Genomic DNA, 18,345 nt, shown 5'->3' with positions numbered 1-18,345 from the left:
AATAAATATCAAGAACATGAGATGAAGAGTCCTTGAAAGTGAGTCCAGAGGTTGTAGGAACAGTTCAGTGATGGGGCGAGTTGAAGTTGAGTGAAGTCATCCCCTCTGGTTCAAGAGCCTGATGGTTAAGGGGTAGTCACAGTTCCTGAACCTGGTGGTGTGGGCCTGAGGCTCCTGTACCACCTTCCTGAAGCAGCAGTGAGAAAGGAGCATGAGCTGGGTGGTGGGCGACCCTGATGATGGACGCTGCTTTCCTGTGGCCGCACTCTGTGCAGGGTTTACCCTTAATCAGAGATCCATTCCCCATGATGGACTGGGTCATAGCCATTAGTTTTTTGTAGGAGTTTCTGTTTAAGGGCATTGGTGTTTCCATACCAGGCTGTGACGTAGCCAGTCAATTTTACTCTCCACAACGCACCAACAGAAGTTTTTCAAAGTTTTAGGTGTCATGCTGAATCTCCACAAAATCCCAAGGAAGCAGTGGGACTGCTGTGCTTTTTTCATATTGCACTTGCACGCTGGTCCTGGGACACATCCTCTGAAGCGATGACACAGGAGTTTAAAGTTACTGTCCCTCTCCACCTCTGATGAGGACTGGCTCATGGACCCCTGGTTTCCTCCTCCTGAAGCTAATGATCAGCTTCTTGGTCTTGCTGACATTGAGTAAAGGGTTGTTGTTATGGCAACACTCAGCCAGATTTTCAATCTCCCCCCTATATGTCACCACCTTTGATTCAGCCTACGATGGTGGTGTGTGCTTAGCCTCACAGTCACAAGTGTAAAGCAGGGAGGGAGAGTAAATAATTATTTCATTCTCAACCATTCTCTAACTTTAGATATAGAAATAGTGACATTTTGTTTGTTCCCGTTGACCCTCACCAGTTTTTATCGATGCACCACGGAGAGCATCCTGCCCGGATGCATCAGAGCTTGGTACAGCGACCGCTCTGTCCGTGACCACAAGAAACCACAGAGACACAGCTCAGCACCTCACGGAAACCAGCCTCCCCTCCATGGACTCTCTCTACACTCTCACTGCCTCAGTAAAGCAGCCAGCGTGATCAAAGGACCCCCCCCCCCCCATCTCAGACATTCTCTCTTCTCCCCTCTCCCATCAAGCAAAAGATCCAAAAGCCTGAAAGCACGTCCCCCCAGGCTCAAGGAGAGCTTGTATGCCACTGTTATCAGACGCAGAATCCAGCTCTTGTTCGATAAGATGGAGTCCTGAGCTCACAATCAACCTCAATACGACTTAGCAATTTATTGTTCACCGGTACCACACTCTCTCTGTAACTGTAACCATTTGATCTGCATTCTGTTATTGCTTTCCCTTGTTCTACCCCAATGCACTGTGTAATGATCTGATCTGTCTGAACAATACATAAGACAAGCTTTTCACTGTACGTGCGACAATAGTAAACCAATTCCAAACAAGAGAAAATCTGCAGGTGCTGGAAATTCAGAGCAACACTCACACAAAGTGCTGGAGGATCTCAGCAGACCAGGCAGCATCTATGGAAAATAGTACAGTTGAAGTTTCGGGCCAAGGCTCTTCATGAAGGGTCTCGACCCGAAACGTTGACTGTACTCTTTTCCATGGATGCTGCCTGGCCTGCTGAGTTCCTCCAGCACTTTGTGTGTGTGTTACTCCAATTCCAATTCCAACCTGTTGGCTAGCAGTGATGACATTTTTTCCCCCTGAGTGTGGCTTTATTGTCAACACTGGAAGCTCTTGGGTTCTCTTAGGAGATATAGAACATAGAACATAAAATAGTACAGCACAGTACAGGCCCTTCGGCCCGCAATGTTGTGCCGACCCTCAAACCCTGCCTCCCATATAACCCCCCACCTTAAATTCCTCCATATACCTGTCTAGTAGTCTCTTAAACTTCACTAGTGTATCTGCCTCCACCACTGACTCAGGCAGTGCATTCCACGCACCAACCACTCTCTGAGTGAAAAACCTTCCTCTAATATCCCCCTTGAACGTCCCTCCCCTTACCTTAAAGCCACATCCTCTTGTACTGAGCAGTGGTGCCCTGGGGAAGAGGCACTGACTGTCCACTCTGTCTATTCCTCTTAATATCTTGTACACCTCTATCATGTCCCCTCTCATGATGAAGTTCAAGGCTGACAACCTCCCAGGACAACCCAGGAACTGTGTCAATTAAGAATCAATTAATTAATTAAGTGATACAGTAGCTCTTCGAGCCACACTGCCCTCAACAATGTCACAATCCCGATTACCTCTAAACTCATCACAGCACAATTTACAATGACCAATTGACCTACTAACTGGTATGGTGTGTCTTTGGACTGTGGGAGAAAACCAGAATACTCTGAACCTATTAGAATGGAATTTCAGGCCTCTGTACCTCCTGCCCCATGGTAGCTGTGAGAAGCTGGAATGGGCTGGATGTCGCAGATCTTTAATGATCTGAGGCATTGCGTTCTATAGATACTACTGATGGTGGGGAGAGTGGTGAACTACATATACCTGTCTGGACACGCCCCCCCCCCTCCCCCACTGACTGCTCCTGTGGCTCCTCCCACGGACCCCGGTATAAAGGCGATTGGGGACACCGCCCCGGCCTCAGTCTCCAGGATGTAGTGTGGTGGTCAATTGCTGCTTGTTCTTTCTTCCAGCCAATAAAAGCCTATATCTCGCCTCACGTCTCCAAGAGTTATTGATGGTGCATTAGGGAGGAATGTGCCCATGATGGTTTGGACTGTCCACTTCTCTCTGCAGCTTCTTACATTCCCGTTTGATCGAACTACCAAACCAGACCATGACGCAACCAGTCAGAACTCTTTCAACAGTATGCCAGCTGAAGTTTGTTGAACTGTTATTCTGCATCTGGACCATAGCACTCCATAGCACTCCATAGCACACCATAGCACTCCATAGCACTCCATAGCACACCCACCTTTCTCTAAAATTGAATCCGCATCCAACACTTCTGCTGAGGGCTCACTCCAACTCTCACTATCCTGAGTGAAGAAATTGCCCCTCATGTTCCCCTTTCACCCTACACTCAGTTCTGCTCTCACCCAACCTCAGTGGAAAAAGCCTGCTTTCTCTTACACTGTCTATATACCCCTCATAATTTTGTATTCATCTATCAAGTCTCCCTTCATTTTCCTGTGCCCCAGGGGATGAAGTCCTAACCTATTCCGTCCTTCCCTATAACTCACGTCCTCCAAACCCGGCAACGTCCTTGTGAGTTTTCTCGGCCCTCTTTCAATCTCATTGGTATTTTTTCTGTAGATGGATGACCAGGACTACGCATAATACTCCGAATCTGGCCTCACCACCGTCTTACAGAATTTCAGCATGACATCCCATGGTGAATGGTGTAGGACAGAGCCCTCAGTTAGTGGTAGGGGTCCATGGCATAACGCAGGCAGTGGGTGTACCTGGTGCAGATGATGAACGGGTCTTTGTGAAGCGCAAGGTGTTGACTACCAAGAGGGTGAAGTGGTGTTTAGACTGACCTCTAAGTTGGTTATCATCTGTCTAGGGTATATATGTCAAACTCAAGGCCCGTGGGCCAAATCCGGCCCGCGGTGGAATTATCTTTGGCCCGCGAGATAATATCTAATTACTATTAAAGCTGGCCCCAGTAATCGAAGCGCCCGTGACCTAAAATGAGTTTGACACCCCTGGTCTAGGGTGTGGTACAGTTCTCATAAGACCACATCCTGGCCAGTTCACTCCCGATTTATCCTCTTGGTGCCCGTGTTTCTGATTTCAGAGCTGCCACTGTTGCTACGCAAGAAGATGGAACAGCCGGTGAGAGAGGGAGCCTTGAGCCCACCAGCCTCTCCTGGGGATCACGAACACACATTGCAGGTACATGTCACTGCCTACCCTCTGTTGGGGCTTTAGCATATAGATTCCCTGCGGCTGACTGACAGGGTATTGGGAAGTTGAAAAGTCAGAGTCGAGTTTATTGTCATCTGCTCAAGGCCATGTTGCAACAGTGCAACAAAATACTACTTGAAGCAGCGTTGCAGGAGCACGGCAACAGATAACCAGAATTCACATGGAAATTAAACATAAATTATACAATTACACCATAAACATGGGAGCAGAATTAGGCCATTCGATCTGCTCCACCATTCCATCATGGCTGATTTATTATCCCTCTCAATCCCTTTCTCCAGCCTTCTCCCCGTATCCTTTGATGCCCTGACTAATCAAGAACCTATCAACCTCTGCTTTAAATATACTCAATGACTTGGCCTCCACAGCCATCTGTGGCAATGAATTCCACAGGTTCACCACCACCCACTGGCTAAAGAATACAATTAGAACATAGAAATTCCATTTTAATGCAAAGATGTCAAGGTGTTGTTAAACTGTGGTGATTAGGGCTGTGCAGTTTGTTCAAAAACCAAATGGTTGAAGGGAAATAGCTGTTCCTGAACCTATTAGAATGGAATTTCAGGCCTCTGTACCTCCTGCCTGATGATAGCTGTGAGAAGCTGGAATGGGCTGGATGTCGGAGATCTTTAATGATGAATTTTGCCTTCCTGAGGCATCACATCCTGTAGATACCACTGATGGTGGGGAGGGATGTGCCCACCATGGTTTGGAGTGAGTCCACTTCTCTCTACAGCTTCTTACATTCCCGTTTGATCGAACTACCAAACCAGACCATGACGCAACCAGTCAGAACTCTTTCAACAGTACGCCTGCTGAAGTTTGCTAAGATTGTTTGGTGATAAGCCAAAATTCCCTTAACCTAAGAAAGTAAAGGTGTTGGTGCACTTTCCTTGTAATGACATCTATCCTCTGTAACCAGGGGTACTTAAATGTATTGGGTTCCTTTCCCGTCTCAGCATCAGAATAGGGTCTAACCACTGGCATGTGCCATGAAATTTGTTGTGTTACAGCAGCAGTACATTGCAGTAAATAATAGAATCTGTCAAATGAGTAAGAAGTAATAAGTGTGTATGTGTGTGTGTGTGTATATATATAATATGTACACACACACACACACACACACACACACACACACACACACACACACACACACACACACACACACACACACACACACACACACACACACACACACACACACACACACACACACAGAGTTAATTTAAATAAATAGTGCAAAAGTGTAGTGAGGTTGTGTTCGGGGTTCAGAAATCTGATGGCAAGGGGGAGAAGCTGTTCCTGAGTCACGGCCACTGTGATTTCCCTTCTCCGGTGTTCTATTTCAGACACTACACCAAATCTGAATAAGAATCAGGTTTATAATCACTGACATAAGTCGGGAAATTTGTTGTTTGTCCAGTGCAATATAGAAAACATTTCTATAAGTTACAATTAAAAACAAGTAAGTGGAGCAAAGAGGAATTGTCAGGTGGTGTTCATGGGCTCATTGTCCATTCGGAACTCTGATAGCAGAGGGAAGAAGCTGTTGCTGAAATGTTGAGTGTGTGACTTCAGGCTCCTGTCCGTCCTCCCCGATGTTAGCAATGAGAAGAGGGTATGTCCTGAATAGTGAAGGTCTTTCACGATGGATGTGGATTTCTGAGGCATCACCTTTTGAAGATGTCTTCAATGGCATCAAGGCTAATGTCCATCATGGAACTGGTTGAGCTTACAGCTTTTTCCCTGATCCTGTGCACTGGAACCTTCATACCAGACAGAGATGAAACCAGTCAGATTGCTCTCCATGGTACATCTGTAGAAATCTGCGAGAGTCTTTCTACATGTTCTATGATTTATGTTGTATGTTTGCATGTTCTTTGACCTATGTTGCATGTTCTGTGTTCTATTCCAGCTCCGGCCAAAGCTGGTGAGAGGTCACGCCTTATCTATCAGGTCACCACGGCAACAAAAAGACATTCGAAATCCAGAGGTTGCAGGCTCCATCTCTCAACCTTCTCTAGAAACCAAAGCTAGAACCCAACTGACCACCAGGAGGCTGCAGCCGCCCCCCTCAAACCGGTCCACCCGGATTGTCCACAAGTTGTCATTCAAGGGCTCCAGTGACCTTTCAAAGACCAGGGAAGGACAAGCGGTGGAGTCACAGTTCCGGCCTAAAGTGAGCATCAGGCTCAAGGACACCCTTGGCCCAGAAGCCTCCTCGTCCGAATGTGGTGGCACCAGAGGAGGAATCATGGAAGCAGGGGACACGTCTATAAATGGAGATGGCATCAACTCTGCCACAGCATCGCCCCACTTGTCGGACTGGAGCTCTCCCATCCCCGGGCAGGTTTTCATGGAAAAAGAGCAAGAGGATGTGGGGCCTAAAGGAGTGGAGAACAGTGCCGGAGAGATGTACCTCCTGAATCACGATAGAGACGAGACCCGGTCCTCAGACTTGATCCAACCAACCAAGTCCATATCTTCAGACATGCGTAACCCCCCTATGTCTCCCAGTGTGGAAGGTGTCCACACCAAGAGTCCAAATCTGGAATCTCCCAAGTCTCCTCTGAGTTACTTGGTGAATGCATTTAGGAAGTCTTTCTTTGACAGTAGGAACTCTGGGCTGTTGGACACGGTGGACCAGACCAATGAGAAGAAAACAAAGATGAGGTGGGCCAGACCCTTCTCAAACAGTTCGTCTCTTGGACTCTTCAACACTTCTACTCCAGACACTTTCCTGGCACCAAAGGGTGGTTCCGTGAGGCCACGATCTCCTGTTCCCAACCAGGACATTGGATCATCTTTGGAACCACCATATCTGGGAGTTATCCCTGGCTCGCCCCTGCTTGGCGCTTCATCTGAGGACTCTAACAGAGGTGGCAGGAAAGACAAGTGTCCTTCCTACAAGAGAGGGCAGCAGAAGGCGGACGAGCTAGGTTCTGGGGGGGATGTCTCGCCGAAGGTAGGTAGTCCTGGTTGGAGAAATGTTCCCAGCAGGAGGACCAAGGGCTTCTTTCCCTCAATGAAGAAGGGAAGCCCAACCCAGGAGATCAATGAGAACCCAACCTCTGCTTCAGAAGTGGCTAAGGAGGGGAGTCGGAAGGGTGATGTCTGGAGGCTGATGAATAGCTTTAAGAGAAAGAGCTTCAGGCACAGAGAGATGAAGAGGTCACTGCCCGAAGTATTCTATTCTATGCCTGCTTCCACCATCCAAGACGCTCACGGACTTGACACACTCCCAGGTATCTCTGTTTAAGGTGACCATACATGTAGGAGCAGAATTAGGCCATTCAGCCCATCAAGTCTGCTCTGCCATTCCAATATGGCTGATACATTATCTCATCCCCATTCTCCTGCCTTCTCTCTGAAACCTTTGAGCTATGACTAATCAAGAATCTATCAACCTCTGCTTAATATATACCCAGTGACTTGGCCTGCACAGCTGCCTGTGACAATGAATTCCATAGATTCACCATTCTCATGGCTAAAGAAATTCCTCTTCATCTCTGTTCTAAAGGGATATCCTTATATTCTGAGACTGTGTTCTCTGGTCCTAGACTCACGTACTACGTGAAACATCCTCTCCATATCCACTCTACCTCGGCCTTTTAATATTTGATAGGTTTCAATGAGATCCCCCTCATTCTTCTAAACGCCAATAAATCTCAGGCTTGTATATAGTGACATATATGTACTTCATTAATAAATTTACTTTAGACCTTGAATCTAGAATACAGGCTCAGAGCTGTCAAATGTTAGCCCATTGTAGATGTTAACCCTTTCATTCCCAAGGTCATTCTCGTGAACCTCCTCTGAACCCTCTCAAATACCAGCACATTCTTTCTTAGATCTGGGCCCATGGGTTGAGAGGGGAAAGATTTTAAAGGGACCTGAGGAGAATATTTTTCCATGCGGACTTTGGTGAGTGTGTGGAACAAGCTGCCAGTGGAAGTAGCTGAGGCAGGTATAATTTAGATATATAAAAGACATTTGGATATGTAAGGTTTAACGGTTTAGAACATAGAATGTTACAGCACAGTACAGGCCCTTTGGCTCACAATGTTATGCCAACCCCTTAACCAACCCTAAAATTAATCTAACCTACACAGCCCTCCATTTTTCTATCATCTATGTGCCTGTCTAAGAGTCTCTTAAATGTCCCTATTGTATCTTCATCCACCACCACCCTGGGCGAGTGTTTCAGGCACCCACCTGTGTAAAAAGTCTACCTCTGGCATCCTCTGAAACTTTCCTCTGATCAATCACCTTAAAGTCATGCCCCCTCCTATTAGTCATTTCTGCCCGGGGAGAAAGTCTCTGGCTGTTCACTCAAGACAGTTGGTGACTCTTGGCATCTTGTACAGGTCACCTTTCATCCTCCTTTGCTCCCGAGAGAAAAGCCCTCGCTTGCTCAACCTATCTTCATAAGACAAGTCCTCTAATCCAGGTAAATCTCCTCTGCACCCTCTCTAAAGCTTCCACATCCTTCCTGTAACGAGGCAACCAGACCTGAACACAACACTCCAAATATGGTCTGACCAGGGTTTTATAGAGCTGCAACATTACCTCGTGACTCTTGAACTCATTCCCCTAACTAATGAAGTCCAACACCTTCTTAACCACAAAAACATTTGAGGGATCTATGAATATGAATCCCAAGATCCCTCTGCTACTGCTAAGAATCTTGCCATTAACCCTGTATTCTGCCTACAAGGAGCGAGGTCCACGTGATCATGGGTAGAACATGCAAGCTCCACACAGAGACAGTGCCCCAGGCCGGGATCAAACCTAGGACTCTGGAGAGGAGTGGATGTAACCCTACCTGCTGCACTATCACACCTCCTCCAGTACTGTCTCCACCACCTATTCTTTACAAATGTTTCTGTACTGAAATATGTTAACACTGGCTCAGTCATACCCACAATCCTAACGCGACACACACAAAGCAAATATGAATATTTATGTTGTTAATTTGTGTTGTATGTTTGCAAGTTATTAATATTTCATCGCAGCACAATAGTTTTCAATTACCCTTTTGAAATGTTTATTTTTAAACCTCACTAGACAGGATGACGCCAACTGTTTTCCATTCAGCAGATGTCAGCCGTGTGTGTACATTTCCCAGATGCTACGCTGCCAAAGGCGATTTAGTTTGAAACAACAGGAATTAACGGGACAGATGAGCGAATGTAACCTGCAGCAGTGCAGCATCTGACAAGAATGTTATTTGTGTTTTATGTATTGGTTTCAGAACACACCAGCCTTAACAAATCTGGTGCAAGTGAAGCCAGAGAGAGCCTTGCATCTTTTCCTATTTCTATTTCACCTTGAATTCATAATCCCTTGCTGTCTTTGCAGAAAGCCAAACACTACACAGGCTTGTGAAGTGATAGACAAACACACAGCTCAGAGACTGGGCATAGATAGATAGACAGGCAGACAGACAGATTCAAACAAAACAGACCCTTTGACCCAACTGGTTCTGAAAGCTGGTTGCATCACTGCCTGGTATGGAGACGCCAATGCATAGGGTGGGACAAAAGGGTGCAGTGTTGCAAATTCAGCCAGCTCCATCGTGGGCACTAGCTTCACTACCATCGAGAACATCTTGAAAAGATAATGCCTCACTAAAGGCCCCCACCACCTGAGGCACACCCTCCTCACTACATCCATAAGGAAGGAGGTACAGGAGCCTGAAGACACACACACAACATTTTAGGAACAGTTTCTTCCCCTCTGCCATCATATTTCAGAATGGACAATGAACCCATGAACACTACCTCACTACTTTTGCTTTTGTTTTGTGATATATTTCTTATTGTAATTTATAATATACTTTTACATCTTGCATTGTACTGCTGCTGCAGAACAACAAATTTCATGACGTATGCCAGTGATATTAAACCTGATTCTGATTCATACTAACCCAGATGCCCCTTCCAAATTAATCTCCATTTGTCTGAGTTTGGCCCTCTAAAGATGTTTTAGATGTGATGGGAGGTGAGGGCCTCAATACAATAGCTACCACTAAAGTGGTAGTGCTGAGCAAACTTGTGGGCCTGAAGATAGACGTGTCCCCGGTGATGCACCATCAATAACTCTCGGAGACGGGAGGTGAACGATAGGCTTTTATTAGCAGCAAAAAGGGAGCACGACATCTCGGAGACTGAGGGAGGAGCAGTGCCTCCAATCGCCTTTATACAGGGGTCTGTGGGAGGAGCCACAGGAGCAGTCAGCAGAGGGGCGTGTCCAGACAGGTATATGTAGTTTGCCACACCTGGTCCCAATGGAATGCATCCCAGGGTACTGAAAGAAATGGCAGAAGTTATAGTCGAGGCTTTGGTGATGATTTACCAAAATTCTCTGGACTCTGGGCAGGCCCTGGTGGATTGGAAGATGGTGAATGTCACACCACTCTTCACAAAGGATGTAGGCAAAAGACAGATAACTATAGAAATCAGTTAGTTTAACATCTGTAGTTAGGAAAATGCTTGAAACTATCATTAAAGGAGAAATAGTGAGGCTTCTGGAAAGAAATGGATCCATCAGGCAGTTGCAGTATGGATTCAGCAAAGGCAGGTCCTGTTTGACAAACTTACTGGAGTTCTTTGAGGATACAACAGCAGTGAATAGAGGGGGACAGATGGACGTTATTTTACAGACAGATCAGCCATGATCTCATTGAATGGCGGGGCAGGCTCGATAGGCCGGGTGGCCTACTCCTGCTCCTATTTCTTATGTTCTTATTTACTTAGATTTCCAGAAGGTGTTAGATAAGATGCAACATTAAAAACTTATCCTTAAGATAAGGATGCATATGGGGGGGGGGGGGTGGATGATGTATTAGCATGGATAGAGGATTGGTTAACCAATAGAAAGCAGAGAGTTGGGATACATGGGTGTTACTCTGGTTGACAATCAGTGGTAGGTGGTGTGTCATGGGGTCGGTGCTGGGCCCGCAACTGTTCATGATATACATTAACGATCTGGAAGAAGGGACCGAGTGTAGTGTATCTAAGTTTGCTGATGACACTAAATTGAGTGGAGAAGCAAACTGTGCAGAGGATATGGAGAGTCTGCAGAGAGAGATATAGATGGGTTAAGTGAGTGGGCAAGGGTCTGGCAGATGGAGTACAATGTTGGTAAACGTGACAACATCCACTTTGGAAGGAAAAATGGAACAGCAGATTATTATTTAAATAGTAAAGAAAACTACAGCATGCTGCTATACAGAGGGACCTGGGAGTGCTTGTGCATGAATCACAAAAGGTTAACTTGCAGGTACAGCAGGCTATCAAGAAGGCAAATAGAATGTTGACCTTCATTGCTAAAGGGATTGAATTTAAGAGCACAGGGGTTATGCTGCAACTGTACAGGGTACAGGTGAGGCCACACTTGGAATACTGCGTGCAGTTCTGGTCTCCTTAGTTGAGGAACGATATACTGGCTTTGGAGGTGGTGTAGAGGAGGTTCACCAGGTTGATTCCAGAGATGAGTGGGGTTAGACCATGAGGAGAGATTGAGTTGCCTGGGACTGTACTCAGTGGAATGAGGGGGGATCTTATAGAAGCATATAAAATTATTAAAGGGATAGATAGAGGCAGGAAAGTTGTTTCCATTTGTAAGTGAGACTAGAACTCGGGGACATAGCCTCAAGGTTCAAGGGAGTAGATTTAGGACGGAGATGAGGAGGAACTGCTTTTCCCAGAGTGGTGAATCTGTGGAATCTCTGCCCAATGTACAGTGGAGGTTACCTCAGTAAATATATTTAAGACAAGGCTGGATAGATTTTTGCATAGTAGGGGAATTAACAGTTATGGGGAAAAGGCAGGTAGGTGGAGACGAGTCCATGGCCAGATCAGCCATGATCTTATTGAATGGTGGAGCAGGCTCGATGGGCCAGATGGCCTACTCCTGCTCCTATTTCTTATGTTCTTATGTAAATCTTTCCAATCCATGTACCTGTTTGTGTCTTTTTAAAGTTGTTATTGTACCTGCCTCCACTACTTCCAGTGGCAGATTGTTCCATGTACTCACCACCATTAACTACCATTAACTGAGGGTCCCTGCACCCAGCGTTTGGATGAAGCAGTTCAGAATCTGAATCAGGTTTAACATCACTGGCATATCTCATGAAATTTGTTGTTTTGTAACAATAGCACCGTGCAAGAGAAAAATAAAAACTGTAAATTACAGTAAGTAAATGAATGAATAAATAAATAAATAGATACATAAGTGAGTCTCGGACGAGAGGGCACGGCCTCAAAAAAGAGGGGTGTCCCTTTAGAACAGAGATGAGGAGGAATTTCTTTAGCCAGAGGGTGCTGAGCCCAAGTCATTGAGTCTATTTAAAGTGGAGGATGATAGGTTCAGGATTAGTCAGGGTGTCAAAGGTTACGGGGAGAAGGCAGAAGAATGGGGGTGAGACGGATAACAAATCAGCCATGATGGAATGGCGGAGCAGACTCGACGGGCTGAATAGGCTAACTTTGTCTCTATATTTTATGGTCTTATGATGTTGTTTGTTGACGCAGATGACAGATTACACTGGATGCTTCAATATTTCGACATATGTGTGACCAACAAAAATAATATTGCATGTTTTAATCAGGCAGGAAAGAAAGGGTCAGGCTGGAATGATGTAACTAGTAGATTGCTACTCAGTTAGCAATGATGAAATGAGATCAAAAATTAGTGTTAGTTAATTAACGACCTGGAGGAAGTCAAAGTTGAGTTTATTATGATCTGCACATGTCTGTGTGGGCACAGGTGCAATGAAAAATTTACAGCAGCAGCATCACGGCAACAGAGCATCAGATAAGCATCAGATAACAAAAAAAACAGAAATTAAACAGAAATTATATGAAATTTTTACAAAAGAAATTACAATTCCAATAAAAACATGAAGTCTATTTGGAGAGGCCAGAATGTAAGGTATGCAGGTTTGTCAACGACATGAAAATAGCTGGAACAGTGAGGATATTTGGTTTCTGAGACTGGGTGGAGATGGTGGAACAGTGAGGATATTTGGTTTCTGAGACTGGTGGAGAAGGTGGAACAGTGAGGATATTTGGGCTCTGAGACTGGGTGGAGATGGTGGAACAGTGAGGATATTTGGTTTCTGAGACTGGGTGGAGATGGTGGAACAGTGAGGATATTTGGTTTCTGAGACTGGGTGGAGATGGTGGAACAGTGAGGATATTTGGTTTCTGAGACTGGGTGGAGATGGTGGAACAGTGAGGATATTTGGTTTCTGAGACTGGGTGGAGAAGGTGGAACAGTGAGGATATTTGGTTTCTGAGACTGGTGGAGAAGGTGGAACAGTGAGGATATTTGGTTTCTGAGACTGGGTGGAGAAGGTGGAACAGTGAGGATATTTGGGCTCTGAGACTAGTAGAGATGGTGGAACAGTGAGGATATTTGGGCTCTGAGACTGGTAGAGAAGGTGGAACAGTGAGGATATTTGGTTTCTGAGACTGGTAGAGATGGTGGAACAGTGAGGATATTTGGTTTCTGAGACTGGGTGGAGATGGTGGAACAGTGAGGATATTTGGGCTCTGAGACTGGGTGGAGATGGTGGAACAGTGAGGATATTTGGTTTCTGAGACTGGGTGGAGATGGTGGAACAGTGAGGATATTTGGTTTCTGAGACTGGTGGAGAAGGTGGAACAGTGAGGATATTTGGGCTCTGAGACTGGGTGGAGATGGTGGAACAGTGAGGATATTTGGTTTCTGAGACTGGGTGGAGATGGTGGAACAGTGAGGATATTTGGTTTCTGAGACTGGGTGGAGATGGTGGAACAGTGAGGATATTTGGTTTCTGAGACTGGTGGAGAAGGTGGAACAGTGAGGATATTTGGGCTCTGAGACTGGGTGGAGATGGTGGAACAGTGAAGATATTTGGTTTCTGAGACTGGGTGGAGATGGTGGAACAGTGAGGATATTTGGTTTCTGAGACTGGGTGGAGATGGTGGAACAGTGAGGATATTTGGGCTCTGAGACTAGTAGAGATGGTGGAACAGTGAGGATATTTGATTTCTGAGACTGGTAGAGATGGTGGAACAGTGAGGATATTTGGTTTCTGAGACTGGGTGGAGATGGTGGAACAGTGAAGATATTTGGTTTCTGAGACTGGGTGGAGAAGGTGGAACTGTGAGGATATTTGGTTTCTGAGACTGGGTAGAGAAGGTGGAACAGTGAGGATATTTTGTTTCTGAGACTGGTAGAGATGGTGGAACAGTGAGGATATTTGGTTTCTGAGACTGGGTGGAGATGGTGGAACAGTGAAGATATTTGGTTTCTGAGACTGGGTGGAGAAGGTGGAACTGTGAGGATATTTGGTTTCTGAGACTGGGTAGAGAAGGTGGAACAGTGAGGATATATTGTTTCTGAGACTGGTAGAGATGGTGGAACAGTGAGGATATTTGGTTTCTGAGACTGGGTGGAGATGGTGGAACAGTGAAGATATTTGGTTTCTGAGACTGGGTGGAGAAGGTGGAACAGTGAGAATATTTGGGCTCTGAGACTGGTAGAGATGCTCTGGGAAAGGGAATAAAACCAGGCAAATGGTGTCCATTTCAAATTCAGTCCACACTTGGAATATTGTGCTCAGCTCTGGCCGCCTCATTCTAGGAAGGATGTGGAAGCTTTAGAGAGGGTGCAGAGGAGATTTCTCAGAATGCTGCCTGGATTAGACAGCACGTCTTATGAGGATAGGTTGAGCGAGTCAGGTCTTTTCACTTTGGAGTGAAGGGGGATGAGAGATACCTTGATGGAGGTGCACAAGATGATAAGAGACATACAGACAGCAGGAGACTTTTCCCAGGGGAGAAATGCCGATACGAGGAGGCATAATTTTAAAGTATTTGGAGGATAGTATCGGGGGAAATGTCCAAGGTCAGTTTTTTTTTACATAGAGTGGTGGGTGTGGGGAATGCCCTGCCAGGGGTGGTGGTAGAGGTAGATATACTAGGGACATTTAAGAGACTCTTAGATAAGCATACAGATGTAAGAAAAATGAAAGGTTATTTGGGAAGGAAGGGTTAGATTAATTTTTAAATAGGTTAAAGGGTCAGCAGAACATCATGGGCCAAAGGGCTGTATTGCGCCATAGTGTTCTACTGTGGGACAGAGTGAAGTCATGCACTTTGGAAAGAGGAACGTGAGTGGGTCTGAGTGAGGTTTGGAGAGATCTACGTGCTCTAATGCTTGAACCTTCAGACATTAGCAGACAGGTGCAGCAGGTAGTTAGGAGGCATCAAAGTCACATTTGTGGTTGCCATTTGCACAGGTGCAAAGAAAAACCTGCATTGCAGTCACAGCATCTGATAAGGAATATTCACAAGAAAAACATAATTAAATAGATTACAAACACAAGTGTTTCTGCAGCTGCTGGAAATCTGAAGAAACACAGACTCAATGCTGCCGAACTGCTGAGTCCCTCCACCATTTTGTGTGTGTTGAATCAGAGATTAGCTTTCTTTGTCACCTGTGCACTGGACATACAGTAAAATACACCGTTTGTGTCAGCGAGCAACACAGTCGGAGGATGTGCTGTAGTCAGCCCACAAGTGTCAGCTTCCTACCAGCAGCTTCACAGCAGGCCCACAGCTTCCTCGCCCGGACCCATACATCTTCAGAATCTTCAGAATCTTCCTACCAGCAGCTTCACAGCAGGCCCACAGCTTCCTCGCCCGGACCCATACATCTTCAGAATCTTCAGAATCTTCCTACCAGCAGCTTCACAGCAGGCCCACAGCTTCCTCGCCCAAACCCATACATCTTCAGAATCTTCCTACCAGCAGCTTCACAGCAGGCCCACAGCTTCCTCGCCCAAACCCATACATCTTCAGAATCTTCCTACCAGCAGCTTCACAGCAGGCCCACAGCTTCCTCGCCCAAACCCATACATCTTCAGAATCTTCCTACCAGCAGCTTCACAGCAGGGCCACAGCTTCCTCGCCCAAACCCATACATCTTCAGAATCTTCAGAATCTTCCTTCCAGCAGCTTCACAGCAGGGCCCACAGCTTCCTCACCCAAACCCATACATCTTCAGAATCTTCAGAATCTTCCTTCCAGCAGCTTCACAGCAGGCCCACAGCTTCCTCACCCAAACCCATACATCTTCAGAATCTTCAGAATCTTCCTACCAGCAGCTTCACAGCAGGCCCACAGCTTCCTCGCCCAAACCCATACATCTTCAGAATCTTCCTACCAGCAGCTTCACAGCAGGGCCACAGCTTCCTCGCCCAAACCCATACATCTTCAGAATCTTCAGAATCTTCCTTCCAGCAGCTTCACAGCAGGCCCACAGCTTCCTCGCCCAAACCCATACATCTTCAGAATCTTCAGAATCTTCCTACCAGCAGCTTCACAGCAGGCCCACAGCTTCCTCGCCCGGACCCATACATCTTCAGAATCTTCAGAATCTTCCTACCAGCAGCTTCACAGCAGGCCCACAGCTTCCTCGCCCGGACCCATACATCTTCAGAATCTTCAGAATCTTCCTACCAGCAGCTTCACAGCAGGCCCACAGCTTCCTCGCCCAAACCCATACATCTTCAGAATCTTCCTACCAGCAGCTTCACAGCAGGCCCACAGCTTCCTCGCCCAAACCCATACATCTTCAGAATCTTCCTACCAGCAGCTTCACAGCAGGCCCACAGCTTCCTCGCCCAAACCCATACATCTTCAGAATCTTCCTACCAGCAGCTTCACAGCAGGGCCACAGCTTCCTCGCCCAAACCCATACATCTTCAGAATCTTCAGAATCTTCCTTCCAGCAGCTTCACAGCAGGGCCCACAGCTTCCTCACCCAAACCCATACATCTTCAGAATCTTCAGAATCTTCCTTCCAGCAGCTTCACAGCAGGCCCACAGCTTCCTCACCCAAACCCATACATCTTCAGAATCTTCAGAATCTTCCTACCAGCAGCTTCACAGCAGGCCCACAGCTTCCTCGCCCAAACCCATACATCTTCAGAATCTTCCTACCAGCAGCTTCACAGCAGGGCCACAGCTTCCTCGCCCAAACCCATACATCTTCAGAATCTTCAGAATCTTCCTTCCAGCAGCTTCACAGCAGGCCCACAGCTTCCTCGCCCAAACCCATACATCTTCAGAATCTTCAGAATCTTCCTACCAGCAGCTTCACAGCAGGCCCACAGCTTCCTCGCCCGGACCCATACATCTTCAGAATCTTCAGAATCTTCCTACCAGCAGCTTCACAGCAGGCCCACAGCTTCCTCGCCCGGACCCATACATCTTCAGAATCTTCAGAATCTTCCTACCAGCAGCTTCACAGCAGGGCCACAGCTTCCTCGCCCGGACCCATACATCTTCAGAATCTTCCTACCAGCAGCTTCACAGCAGGCCCACAGCTTCCTCACCCAAACCCATACATCTTCAGAATCTTCAGAATCTTCCTTCCAGCAGCTTCACAGCAGGCCCACAGCTTCCTCACCCGGACCCATACATCTTCAGAATGTGGAAGGAAGTCCATGTGGTCACAGGGAGAGTGTACAAACTCATTACAGACAGTGGAGAGAATTAGACCTTGGCCACTAGTGTCATTATGCTAACTGCTACATTTCCATGCTGCCAGGAATAAACTCTGCATAAATTTTACAAAAAAGAGCACAATTAGAACAAAGAAAAAAGTGTATTTTGGTGTAGAGTGGTGGGAGGAACAGAGATAGTTTCATTGTCTTGAAAAAAAAGATGTAGATTCAAGATCAGAGGCTGGACATTTAAAACCAAGCAGTGTAGAAATTTCTTCTGTTGGAGGGAGGTAAATCTTTGGAATTCTCTGCCCCCAGGAGGGTGAAGACTGGATCATTGAAGATACTTAAGGTGTGGATGGATAAGTATTTGTAACATCACAGAGGTGGAGGTGAGGCTGATATATATCAGCCGTTATCATTCTCAGTGCTGGGGTGGGCTTGAGGGGGCAAAATGGCCTAACACCTGTCCCTATTCTCATGTTTCTCCCTCTCCCTCTCCATTCCATTCTCCTGTGATCTATCTGTGCTTAAAAACCTCTTCGGTAGCATCTCATCAAAGATTTAGACCATAAGGTATAGGAGCAGAATTAGACCCATTGAGTCTGCTTTGTCATTTGATCGTGGCTGATGTACTGTCCCTCTCAACCCCACTCTCTTGTCTTCTCCCTTTTACCTTTGGCACCCTGACTAATCAAGAACCTATCGACCTCTGATTTAAATATACCCAATGACTTGGCCTCCACAGTCGTCAGTGGCAATTACTTCCACAGATTCACTACCCTCAGCTCCATTCTAAATAGAATTCCCTCTACTCTGAGGGTGTGCCCTCTGGTCTTAGACTCCACTATAGGAAACATCCTCTCCGCATTTACTCTGTCTAGGGCCTTTCAATATTCAACAGATTTCAATGAGGTCCCCCCTCATTCTTCTAAATTCCAGTGAGTACAATCCC

The 18,345-nt window shown here is 46.3% G+C and overlaps 1 protein-coding gene across 11 annotated transcripts in view; it reads left to right on the top strand.

Annotated features, from left to right (window-relative positions):
• The window catches only part of LOC140729753 (F-actin-monooxygenase MICAL2-like), a 261,577-nt gene that overhangs the window by 217,463 nt on the left and 25,769 nt on the right, over window positions 1-18,345 (top strand). For all 11 annotated transcript variants that reach the window (XM_073049926.1, XM_073049935.1, XM_073049934.1 and 8 more), the window contains 2 exons: window positions 3,756-3,853; window positions 5,802-7,131. In XM_073049926.1, the coding sequence (XP_072906027.1) occupies window positions 3,756-3,853; window positions 5,802-7,131 (1,428 nt within the window). The remainder of the gene's footprint in view (window positions 1-3,755; window positions 3,854-5,801; window positions 7,132-18,345) is intronic.

This window comes from Hemitrygon akajei, chromosome 6, assembly GCF_048418815.1.
Source record: "Hemitrygon akajei chromosome 6, sHemAka1.3, whole genome shotgun sequence".
NCBI lineage: Eukaryota > Metazoa > Chordata > Chondrichthyes > Myliobatiformes > Dasyatidae > Hemitrygon > Hemitrygon akajei.
Note: the sequence above shows the minus strand (reverse complement) of the source record. Positions and strands in the feature narration are given on the sequence as shown.